The sequence below is a fragment of the Suncus etruscus genome, chromosome 5, assembly GCF_024139225.1.
Source record: "Suncus etruscus isolate mSunEtr1 chromosome 5, mSunEtr1.pri.cur, whole genome shotgun sequence".
In the NCBI taxonomy this organism is placed as follows: domain Eukaryota; kingdom Metazoa; phylum Chordata; class Mammalia; order Eulipotyphla; family Soricidae; genus Suncus; species Suncus etruscus.
Genome location: NC_064852.1, coordinates 119,542,895 through 119,554,749, shown reverse-complemented (window position 1 = coordinate 119,554,749; position 11,855 = coordinate 119,542,895). Strand labels below are relative to the sequence as shown.

The following is an 11,855-nucleotide window of genomic DNA, read 5'->3' as shown; positions in this document are numbered from 1 at the left end:
GAGCCAAAGCAGCTTCTTCTCGGCCTGAGCCGGTGCGCGGTGCAGGAAAGGCCGCGGTGCGATAGTTTCCCACCGGCCTCTTTTGGGTCAAGCACCAAACTTCGGGGTGAAAGGTCGTAAAGATGGCGCTGGCCGTGCGCTTGCTACCCCACTTGCTGCTGCGCCGCTCGCTGCCTGTCGAGGCGGCTCGAAGCTGGGGCCCTAGGGCGGCCGGTCGGAGGCAGTCGGTGGGGCCTGGACATTGCTGCTTCTGTCTCCGCCGCCTGAACTCGGGAGCGATTCTGTTTCCCTATGGCGCCTGTGCCTCGGCCGCCGCGGCCCGGCTTGCTGCCCAGGATCCCCGGCGTCGCCTGCTCCTCTCTGCGGGGCTGCCCGCCGCCTTCCCGGCTGCCCCCGCCTGTGCCCGTCGCGGCTACAGCACCGAAGAGCAGCAGTCTCCGCCACGGCAGAAAACCAAGATGATCATTCTGGGCTTCTCCAACCCCATCAACTGGGTGCGGACACGCATTTACGCCTTTCTCATCTGGGCCTATTTTGACCCCGAGTTCAGCATCGCTCAATTCTCGGAAGGAGCCAAGCAGGTTGGTTGGTTGGTTGGTTGGTTTTGTTGGTGGGTGGGTGGGTGGGTTGACTGGTGGGTTGGTTGGTTGGTTGGATGGTTGGTTGGTTGGTTGGATGGTTGGACGGACCCCGAGTTCAGCATCGCCCAGTTCTCTGAAGGAGCCAAGGAGGTTGGTTGGTTGGTTGGTTGGTTGGTTGGTTGGACGGATGGACCCCGAGTTCAGCATCGCCCAGTTCTCCGAAGGAGCCAAGCAGGTTGGTTGGTTCCCGGCGTGGATCTTGGCGATGAGATGTGTTTTCTGGGTCCCAGTTTTCCATCTTGAGGGGACCCCACCTCCCAGCCCTTTTTTCGGCCGCTTTTCGATCTTGATTGTAAGCTCAGAGCATCTTAGAGGAGTTTTGAAGGCAATGCCAAAAGGAGCCTCCCAACTTGCTTTTCTGCTCGGTGGGAGGAGGCGGATTCAAGAGCAGTCTTCTGTCACTTAAAAGGTCTTATTCTTTTATCGTTTCCAAACGTGATTTTCTGCGGAGATAATCTGCTTCACTTCTGAGATCTGCCAAATGAGTGAGCACATCAGAATTTGGGATTTAGCAGAGAATTGAAATGAGGGGTTCCAGGCATGGGGAGGAAGAAGGAAGATGATGGCTAGGTATTGGTTAAAAGAATTGAGTACTAGGGGAAAGGTCGGATAAGTAGGTCACAAAGCAAAAGTTGATACAAGTTCCTTTTATAAGGGAACTGATCTTGTTGGTGGCTCGCCATATCAGTGATGTTGGCCCCAATCCACGAGTTAGATTCTTGTAGAGACAGTAATGGATCTTTCTGTGGAATGGGGCTTTCTGCAGTTCGGATTTAATATGATTCCATGGCATCGCAACGTGTTTCTGCCTCAGTAGGCATCACATCAATGTTTAAATGAATCAAGAATGAGGATTATTTGAAAAGAAAAATGACATGTTTCCAAAGTGTAGTTCTTATCCTTGGGGTTAGAAAGAATTTCTTATCAGCAATCAGAGTTCTGTGACTTAGTGCTTCTCTTCAGGCCTTGCTCTCATGCAGCTGCTAATTCTTTTTTCCCTTCCATGGGTAGCATTCTCGGGTCTAGAAATAATGGACAAAAACAGCAGCTAGTTTTCCTGTTTCATTGACTCCACTTCATCACTTCATCATTACCTTTCTCTTGAAGATAATGTCTCTGTTAGAAGCTGTCACTTTAGCTTGTAAATATAAATTTAGAAATTAGTCTGATAAAGTACATTGATTCTTTATTTTTTAATCATAGAATATAAAAATCCAAGGGTACCTTACTGCCCATCATTCTATTCTAATCCCCTTTAGTATTGATGAGAACAAGTCCCATGGAGCTGAAACAATGGACTCTGACCACTCAGAAGTACCATTCATGCTGCTGTGGTTGGGAGTTTAACATGACAGTAATGGCTCTTGCCCTTCTGCCCACATATCACTGCCTGCATATGACATGGTTTGAGAGCATACAGTGTCCTGAGCGCTTTTTAAAGCGTTAAAAAGGACGCTTTGAGTCCATTAGGAAAGAGGCGTGATCTCAAAATGCATCTCAGTTATTAGTTTGGTGAGGCCGTCAGAACAGAAACCACACTCTTGTTTTTTTTCTTGTTTTGGGGGGGGGGGGGGCAGCACACCTTTGGTGCTCAGGGGTTACTCCTGGCAGTCTCTGGGGACCTTATGGGATGCCAGTGATAGAACCCGGTGCAAGGCCCTACCTACCCACTGTGCTATGGCTCTACCACTCTAGGTTTCTTTCTTTTTATTTTTTTATTCAGTGCCAGGTCAGAACACGATAATCAGCACAGTGGATCTGTCTGTCTATTGTTAGGCTCATCATTCAAGGCTCCTGCATGTCCTGGGGGCCCTGGGGTGGGGCCGCCCCAGAACCAGCATTTCAGACCAAGTGATTCCAGCGTGGGATTTCAACCCGAACCGAGGTGCTCCAGGGGCAAGTGCTCCAGGACAAACCCCCCCCCCCCCCCCATGTTCAGACCAGGACCCAAATAAAATAAAGTCACATGCAACCTGGCACCCACATCATTGGAGGGGGGGTAAGGCCCAAGACCAACCAAGAAACGGGCATCGAATATTTACACCAGATACAGTGGCCACTGGGGCCATCCAAGTGTCCCATGTTCCCAGAGCCAGTCCTCTGAATCCCAGAGCCAGTTTAGATGGCAGCGATGCACCTTGGATTGAATCATGCAACTTCGCTAATAGCCAGCCATGCCACCAGGGGACACTCCAGTTTCTTAAGCCAGAAAACTTTATTTCCTCATACTTTTGTAGGTTGGTCAGTGCATTGGCAGGTTTGGTTGTCTTTTCCGGCCTCTCGCCTTAACTTCTCCTTGCTTTGTCTTCACAGTCTTTACTTGGGCACACATTGCCCCTTGGTGTCTCAGTGTGTCCACGTTTTTCTTTTTATAAAGACACCAGTGAGTTTGGTTTAAACCCCAAAATAATACCTCCTTTTATTGAATCACCTTCCTTACAGGCCTCATCTCCGAGTAAGATGAAAGACATGGGAATTAGTACTTGAACATATATCCATTGGGTGTTGAAAGATGACCCAGTCTGGCCCATCACAATGATGTGTTTTCAGCTGTCTGTCGAGCCGACCTTCTCCTCCTGCCACTTATTCACATTTTATTTTATATTTTATGTCTTTAGTCCAGGGGTAGGGAAGTTTCTTTCTGCCAACGGTTGTTTCCATGAGTATACCATATTGTGTGGCCCATACAGTACAGGCAGCAGGCCCAAAAATATATATGTCTGTCCCTTTCTGTACCAGGGCCAGACCACTTGGTTTTTTGGCATGTTCTCTGCCCTGCCTAGCTTCCCATCTAATCCTCATCCTTTCAAATGCTATTGTTTGGTTTATCAAAAATTTTAAACTTGTAAACCAAAGTTCCTTGAAGAAAGATTTAGTCTAATAGTTTTATTCCTCACTATTAATAAAATAACCTTATTAATAAGGCTAATAAAGTACTTGGTCCCTTCTGTGCCTCCAGTTTACTCATACATGCATGCACACATGCATACACTTCTTTATCCTGATTGATGTAAATTCTGTAGCTTCCACCTTGCCCCAAATGCCCGAGGAGATTCAGAGTGCAACTCAGATCCCCAGATTCCTCACTAGTAGAGTCCAGAACAGAGACGCCCCAGCTCCTATCTGTGCTTCATAAGAGGAGGGACTTTTAGGACTCAGGGAGGTTCTTTGGGAAATTTTGGCCCATACTTGACAGTGCTTTGGGAGTTCTACTGTGCCAAGGAAAAATCCAGACACTTAGCAAGTAAGTGATCTTGCCAGCCCCTGTTATTATTTTCAAAGAAAACCTGGGAAGATCTTTCTTGAGAACTAGAGTTTGCTTTCAAACCTGGTTTTTGCCAGGTCCAGAGAGTGGAAGTTCAGTTATCATTCTACTGCCTTGTGCCCCTGGACAGTCAAAAAGAATCAAGTCTGTGGGATAAAAAAAATTAAAAAATGTCATCCAGCTCTGACGAAGCTTGTTTCTCAACCACAGATTAGTATTTGGCATTGCTGGACATCTCTGGGACAAAATAGTCTTTGTTACACTTAACTATTTAAGAAAGAATATGTGTGTTGTATAGTTTTTCCTGACATTCTGAAATGATAATCACCACCATCCTCTGAATATTTTTTTAAGGCTTTTGCTCATGTGTCCCAGTTGTTGTCACAGTGCAAATTTGATCTGTTGGAAGAACTGGTGGCCAAAGAGGTAAAGTATACTTTGAATTTTCCTTTAAAAATACATAATTAAAGATGTTCTTTTTCCTTATTTATGCTTAGTGTGTATACACTAGTACAATGGTCAGCAACCTGCAGCTCGCGAGCCACATGTGGCTCTTTACACTTTTAATTTGGCTCTTCTGTGTGCCGGGCGGCCGCACCAGGAGTCAGGACTCTGCTCCTAGCTTCTGTCAGTGCGCGCCCTATGTGGCTCTCAAAATAGATTTTAATCGTGGTTTTGGCGAGATTTGGCTCAGTTGAAAAAAAAGGTTGCCGACCACTGCACTAGTACCATGAGCTAATGTAGAGTCCCTAAATCTTTCATTTGAGCCATTACTTAGTATATACAGACATAGAGGGACTATCATATAAGGCTTAAACAAGGAAGTACACTTTGATTTTGTTCTTGTCTAGAATATTCTTTTAGAGTATCTAGCTGAATAAAATTCAGTTTCGTATTTTGCTTTGCTTAACAAAAACTTTAAAATGGTGGGGGCTGGAATAATAGTATAGTGGGAAAGCAGTCTGCCATGTATGTATCCAAACCAGGTTCCATCTCTGTACCTTGTATGGTCCCCCACGTCTTTCCAAGAGTCATCCCTAAGTCATATTAAACCCTGAGCATCGCTGGGTTGTGTCCCACCACAAAAAGTGGTGGACTACATGTCAAGAGTGGGTGTTGAGGGTGGGAAATGCTGGTAGAAAATGTGTTGAAACATTGTATGTATGAAACTCTGTCATTAGATAGAAACCATGGTGCTTAAAAAAATGTTTTTTAAATAGGTAACTTTTGGTTTTCTTTTGTTTAAACTTAGGTATTGCAGGCATTGAAAGAAAAAGTCACTTCACTCCCTGACAATCATAAAAATGCCCTGGCTGCTGACATAGATGAAATTGTTTACACATCCACAGGAGATATTTCTATTTACTATGACGATAAAGGTAAGGCCAGAACACTGTCAATAAGGGTCCAGATAAGCTTGACTCACAGGTAATCGTGAAATATTAGGGTTTTGTTGATACAGTGATTATTTTTTTTTAAAGATCTAGTTGGGAAAGAATTAGAATATTATAATAATGTTTATGCACTTCTGCTTAGATTTTTTCCTACCCTATTTAAGGCACAAGAGACAATATTGTCTTTTAGGTTGATGAAAATATGGGACAAGCTCAAATTGAACCTCAAATAACCTCAAATTGAAATGTGTTTTTAAGTTTTTTAACTTGACAGAATCAGTTGAGAATTTTGAAAGTGCAGTTCTATGTAAAGTGGAAAGAGTCAAAAGCAAAATAAAAAATTCTCTTTGAGCCCGGAGAGATAGCACAGCGGCGTTTGCCTTGCAAGCAGCGGATCCAGGACCAAAGGTGGTTGGTTCGAATCCCGGTGTCCCATATGGTCCCCCGTGCCTGCCAGGAGCTATTTCTGAGCAGAGAGCCAGGAGTAACCCCTGAGCACTGCCGGGTGTGACCCAAAAACTAAAAAAAAAAAAAGATTATTTGGGGCCGGGCGGTGGCGCTAAAGGTAAAGTGCCTGCCTTGCCTGCGCTAGCCTTGGACGGACCGCGGTTTGACCCCCCGGTGTCCCATATGGTCCCCCAAGCCAGGAGCAACTTCTGAGCACATAGCCAGGAGTAATCCCTGAGCGTTACCGGGTGTGGCCCAAAAACCAAAAAAAAAAAAAAAATTCTCTTTGAAATATGAACTCTAGAACTTGCAGATGGGATTTATGTGGAGATAATGGGAAAAAAAAAAAAAACTGAAAGACACTTTTGTGGTTTATCTGGATCTTTTTTTCCATTGAAAAAGTCATTCAACTTGCCCTCTACAGATTTTTACAGATGTTCCTTGTGCCACGCATGCAAGAAATCTCACTATTGGGCCGGGCGGTGGCGCTGGAGGTAAGGTGCCTGCCTTGCCTGCGCTAGCCTAGGACGGACCGCGGTTCGATCCCCCGGCGTCCCATATGGTCCCCCAAGCCAGGAGCGACTTCTGAGCGCATAGCCAGGAGTAACCCCTGAGCGTCACAGGGTGTGGCCCAAAAACCAAAAAAAAAAAAAAAAAAAAAAAAAGAAATCTCACTATTGCTTATAAATTTCCCAAAACAGATAGGCTAAATAGTTAAAATAAAAATGCAGACACATAACTTAAAGACAATCAGTACAGTTGTTGGATTTTTTGTTTGTTTGTTTTTGAGATAAATACTTTCTTCCCTAGTATTTCAGTTGTATCGTAACACCCTGGCCACTGCCTGATTTTTACATGGGATATTGTCTTCAAATCACATAACAGAATGAAATTGAGATAAAATAGAAATTTGTCTTCTTTTTGGTAATTGGTGTTAGATCCGTCACTTAACAGCAAGAAGTGTTCCCCCTTATTTTTGGTTCATCATATATGTGTTACTATAATTTTAGGAAATCCCACGAATTGAAAATAAATAATGCAGATGAAGAACAGGACAAAACTATCATAAATTTTCTAGAAATATAAAGGTATTAATACAGATCTTAAGGTTAGATCAGAAAAGCACAGAACTTGCTCTATAACAGAAACTATGGAACTACTGCCAGTATTGATTTTATCTTCGGTAAATGGATGGCAAATTATTGTGATTTGTATTTGAATGTGTGTTTTTTCTCTAAGGAAGGAAGTTTGTTAACATCCTGATGTGCTTTTGGTATCTAACCAGTGCCAAGATCCCGAATGAAACTATAAGTGGAGCCAGTGTATTCCAGGTTAAATTGGGGGATCAGAATGTGGAAACTAAACAGCTTCTTAGTGCAAGCTATGAGTAAGTCTAATTGCATTTCATTCTTTCCTTTCTCTAGAAAATGGAAGGTAGTAAAGTGAGCTTTAGGAAGAAAAGGATTGAAATGTGACAAGTTATTTATGAAGAGAAAAGGTCATAAAGGCATTCTGACCATGACACAGGAGTGTTCAGAAATTAGAACGAGGTAATATTTTGCTAAATTGAATAAAACAGTATTTCAGCTATCTGCTACTTCATAGACTATTCCAAAACTCTGAGTCTTCAAATAGTTCTTTTTCCTGCTCAGGTATTTTGGTAAGGCTCAGCTCTGGGGTTTTGGAAAAGTTCACCTGGTTTCACAGGTTGGTGGATGTCAGAGGTTTATTTCTATCATAACCTCTTCTCTCACATGGATAGCTACCTTGTGTTCTTGTCATTTTATGTCTCATTCTGAGGCATCTTTTTATTTTTGCTTTCAATTTTTATTAAATCAACAGAGATAGACTTAAAAAATTGATAGTCGAGCTTCAGTCATACAATATTCCAACATTTGTCCCTTCACCAGTGTTCATTTCCCACCACCATTTTCTTTTTCTTTTCTTTTTTTTTTTTTTTGGGGGGGGGGTCATACCCGGCAGTGCTCAGGGGTTACTCCTGGCTCCATGCTCAGAAATTGCTCCTGGCAGGCACGGGGGACCATATGGGACGCCGGGATTTGAACTGATGACCTTCTGCATGAAAGGCAAACTCCTTACCTCCATGCTATCTCTCCGGCCCTCCCACCACCATTTTCTCCAATTTCCCATAGATCCTGTCCCCTACATTCCCACCCACTCCATCCTAGCCTGCCTCTATGGCATATACTTTTCTTCTCTCACTCTTGTCCTCTCTCTCTCTCTCTCTCTCTCTCTCTCTCTCTCTCTCTCTCTCTCTCTCTCTCTCTCTCTCTCCCTCCCTCCCTCCCTCTCTTCTCCTCTCCACTACTTTCCCCTGCTTTCCCCTCTCCTCCCCTCCCCTCCGCTCCCCTCCCCTCCTTTCCCCTCCCTTCCTTTCCCCTCCCCTCCCCTCCCCTCCCCTCCCCTCCCCTCCTCTCCTTTCTGTGACTAGCCAATACTACTGAGCCCAAGACTCAGAGAGGCCTCTCCTCTCCTCTCCTCTCCTCTCCTCTCCTCTCCTCTCCTCTCCTCTCCTCTCCTCTCCTCTCCTCTCCTCCCCTCCCTTCCCCTCCCCTCCCCTCCCCTCCCCTCTCCTCTTCATCCTTCCCTTCCCCTCCCCTCTCCTCCTCTCCTCTCCTCTCCTCTCCTCCCCACCCCTCCCCTCCCGTCCTCTGTCCTCCCCTTCCCTCCCCACCCTCCCCTCCTCTCCTCTCCTCTCCTCTCCTCTCCTCTCCTCTCCTCTCCTCTCTCCTCTCCTCTCCTCTCCTCTCTTCTCTCTTCCCCTCTTCTCCCCTCCCCTCCGCTTAATCTTCTCCCCTCCCCTCCCCTCCTCTCATCTCCCCTCCTCTCCATTCTTCTCCCCTCCTCTCCACTCCTCTCCCCTCCCCTCCTCTCCACTCCTCCCCTCCTCTCCTTTCCCTCCCCTCCTTTCCCCTCCCCTCCTTTCCTCTCCCCTTCTGTCCCCTTCTCTCCCCTCCCCTCCCCTCCTTCTCTCCTCTCTCAATTTTCAGTACTGTTACTGAAGGAATATCAAGTATATATCACTTTGCTTCCTTCTCATTCTTGTCCAGAGTGAATGATTTTCAACTGTTATTATCATGGTGGTCCACAAAGGCCTCTCTTTGAGTCTTGGATTCATAGTAGTCTTAGGCTAGTCACATATTTTATGGAGTGGTTGGCTTCCAAGAGACAGATAAGAAGGCTTTATCCAGGATTAGAACAATATCAGATCCCTCATAAGCTACTGATTAATGCAGAAGTTGTGGCCTTTGCTGTTCCTGGGGCACGGAGGAACCTCTTCATGGGGCAACAGTAAGGGCACATTGCAGAAGAGCCAGTGCTATAGAAGTGTCTGGTCTGGCCACTCCCAGAAAATAAAATCTGCGACAAACAGTACTTGAAGTTTTTGTGTGCTAAATATATGTCTGTTGTCTCATACTTCCTGAGCTCTCTGTTGATATAGATACAAAGTTGAAGGGTATCTTCCCGTAAGATAAGCCATTTATTTCAAGGATGATATAGTTTTGTGGCAGTAAAATTTGGAACAACAGGCAAATTATGAAAGTCACTGGAAACATTATCTATGTAAAAGTATTATATCATTATTTGCCCAAGGTAAGCAGATTTGCTTTAAAATAACAAGCAGCCCCAGATAGACTACAAAAAGTATATTATGTTTCACTATGTTAAAAGGTTATTAATATCCTCATATTTTTATTTAACTTTTCTTGAAAGAAGTCTTTTTCTTTTTCTTTTTGAGTTTTTATTTGTCATTAACCAAATGATTCTAAAATTTAAAAAGTAAATCTACTGAATTGTCTTTTTTTTTTTTAAAAAATATTATTTTTATGTAAGACAACTAGAATGAGTAACTTTGGGTCCTTTGAGTAATCTCTGTTAGGGCTATGAGCAAGTCACACAAGTGGATTTTGTTTTTAAACTCTGGATCCAAACCTAAGCAGTAGGGGGCCCAGGGCCAGTCCTGGCTCCTCAAGCTCCATGCTTTGCTATGGCCCAGAGGCAGGCCCTGTGCATGCTAGATATATGCTCTGTATATACTGTTCTTTTTAATGGAGTAAGTATAAATGAGCCCAATACTTACTAAGGTGCTGTTTGATTTAATTTATTCAAAGAGGTCTGTAAGAAATCTTTGTGGTTGGAATCACTTGCCCAGCAAATCTGGCCCCTGAGTTCAAAGCCTGGTGCTCAGATATCAGGATGACATGGACAGATCTGTTGTTTGTGATCCTTGTTGAGAAAGGTCTAGGGGCTGGAACAGTGGCGCAAGCTGTAAGACATCTGCCTTGCCTGCTCTAACCTAGTATGGACCGCAGTTAAATCCCCCAGCATCCCATGTGGTTCCCCAAGCCAGGAGTGTTTTCTGAGCACATAGCACATAACCTCTGAGTGTCAGTGGGTGTGGCCCAAAAACCAAAAGAATAAAAGGTGACTTGATGGCTTCATGAAGCCACAAAAAAAAAAAAAAAAACTACCTCGTATGCTGAGGCAGCCATGACAGATGTCTTCTGGTTTCTGATTCCCACTTTTCCCGTAACCCCACTCGGGTGATTGGAGAGACTATTCAAGTTTCTCCAAAGAGTTGGCAGATATTGGAGAGTAGATATGTCCTTTAAACAGACTCATATTAGTTGAGCATGTACTTCTGATTTTGTGGGCTTTTTCTTATTTTGATTCATATTTACTATTAACTGCTTATTGTTAAAATTTCCTAACGTTATTTAGAAATTAAATAGCTATCCAAGAAGTATTTGAACTGATATCAGATTGACATTACTTACAACTTTTTTCCTTCCTAGATTTCAAAGGGAATTTACACAAGGCGTAAAACCTGACTGGACCATTGCACGGATTGAACACTCAAAGCTATTAGACTAATCTTTCTGGAAAAATCAGGTTATTGGACTAGAAGCAATTACTCTTAAAAAATTGAGGAAGAAAAAAAATTTTCTCATCAGTCATTTTTCTTTTATCGAGGTCTGTGGGTTACTTTTGTATGACTTTAAAATCTTCTTGTACTATGTTGGCATGGTTTAATAAAGCATTTTCCACAGATTGGCATCACCTTCTAAAAAGGGTTAAATCAGAACCACTTAAAATAGCATTGTTGATGTCATACCCAATAGTATTCTAATATTCATATATGTACATACTAATTTTATAGACACAATAAAGATGTTGAACCATCTGATTACATCTCCAATTAGTTCTTAAGTACTTAATTTTTTGTTAATACATTTATATCAGCAATTCAAGTCTGAATACATTTTCTTTTTAAAAATCACTGCTATCAGATTATTTCTTTGGACACTCATGGATGGGAGGGAATCATCACAAAATCAAGATCAGTGAGTGCACATGAGGCCTGTTCAAGGTTCCAGGTACCTGTAGGATCATGTCATATTGTCTAATATTTTTATTAGGAGACCTAGAAGTGGGATAGGGAGAGATGAAAATTGTAAGACATGCCTGCAAATTTGCCTATGTATTGAAAACTTTAATCCTACAGGTGCATTAAATTTACCAAACTGTATAAAAGGAAAGGGACTCTCACTAAGGTACATCCTAAATTGCTGAAAACCAGAAGATATTAAAAGCAGAGGGAAAAAAAATTACTGCAGAGAAAAGACCTGGATTTCTTTCCTCAACCAGTGCAAGTTATATGCCTTTTTTTTTTTGTTTTGTTTTGTTTTGGGGCCACACCCAGTGATGCTCAGGGGTTATTCCTGGCTATGTGCTCAGAAATCTCTCCTGGTTTGGGGGACTATATGGGATGCCGGGGGATCGAACGGCAGTCAGTCCTAGGCTAGTGCATGCAAGGCAGATGCCTTACACCCTGCGCCACCACTCGGCCCCACAGGCCTTTCTACTATCTCTAAAATGCTGAAAGGTATAAAAGCATGTTAGCCCAAAATTCTAATCAAGAAGACTTCTCTAAAGGTAATAAAGACTTTGAGATAATGAAAAGGAGAAAATTAATTGCCAATGGACAAGCATCTTGGAGAAATGTTGACTGAATTCATAAATGTACCTTTGTGTATTGAGCAGTTTAGTGTTGATGAAGGTGTCAAAAGAAGAAAAAGCAGTTAT

At 43.3% G+C, this 11,855-nt stretch overlaps 1 protein-coding gene and 1 non-coding gene across 2 annotated transcripts; one reads left to right on the top strand and one right to left on the bottom strand.

Annotated features, from left to right (window-relative positions):
• Nucleotides 1-97: 97 nt before the first annotated feature.
• MAIP1 (matrix AAA peptidase interacting protein 1) lies at nt 98-10,952 on the top strand. Its single transcript, XM_049773292.1, has 5 exons — nt 98-581; nt 4,261-4,332; nt 5,159-5,285; nt 6,987-7,134; nt 10,565-10,952. Exons 1-5 carry the CDS (start codon nt 123-125, stop codon nt 10,641-10,643), a joined length of 885 nt encoding a protein of 294 aa, XP_049629249.1. The 5' UTR covers nt 98-122; the 3' UTR covers nt 10,644-10,952.
• LOC126009955 (small nucleolar RNA SNORD43) lies at nt 2,368-2,431 on the bottom strand. The gene has a single exon (XR_007496105.1). It is a non-coding gene; the product is annotated as a small nucleolar RNA SNORD43 (small nucleolar RNA).
• Nucleotides 10,953-11,855: the final 903 nt, after the last annotated feature.

Coding starts and splice junctions, on each gene's coding strand:
- MAIP1 (XM_049773292.1), top strand. CDS start 123: ATGGCGCTGGCCGTGCGCTTGCTACCCCACTTGCTGCTGCGCCGCTCG. Junction 5,286..6,986: donor TATTTACTATGACGATAAAG/GTAAGGCCAGAA, acceptor TTTTTCTCTAAG/GAAGGAAGTTTGTTAACATC. Junction 7,135..10,564: donor CTTCTTAGTGCAAGCTATGA/GTAAGTCTAATT, acceptor TTTCCTTCCTAG/ATTTCAAAGGGAATTTACAC.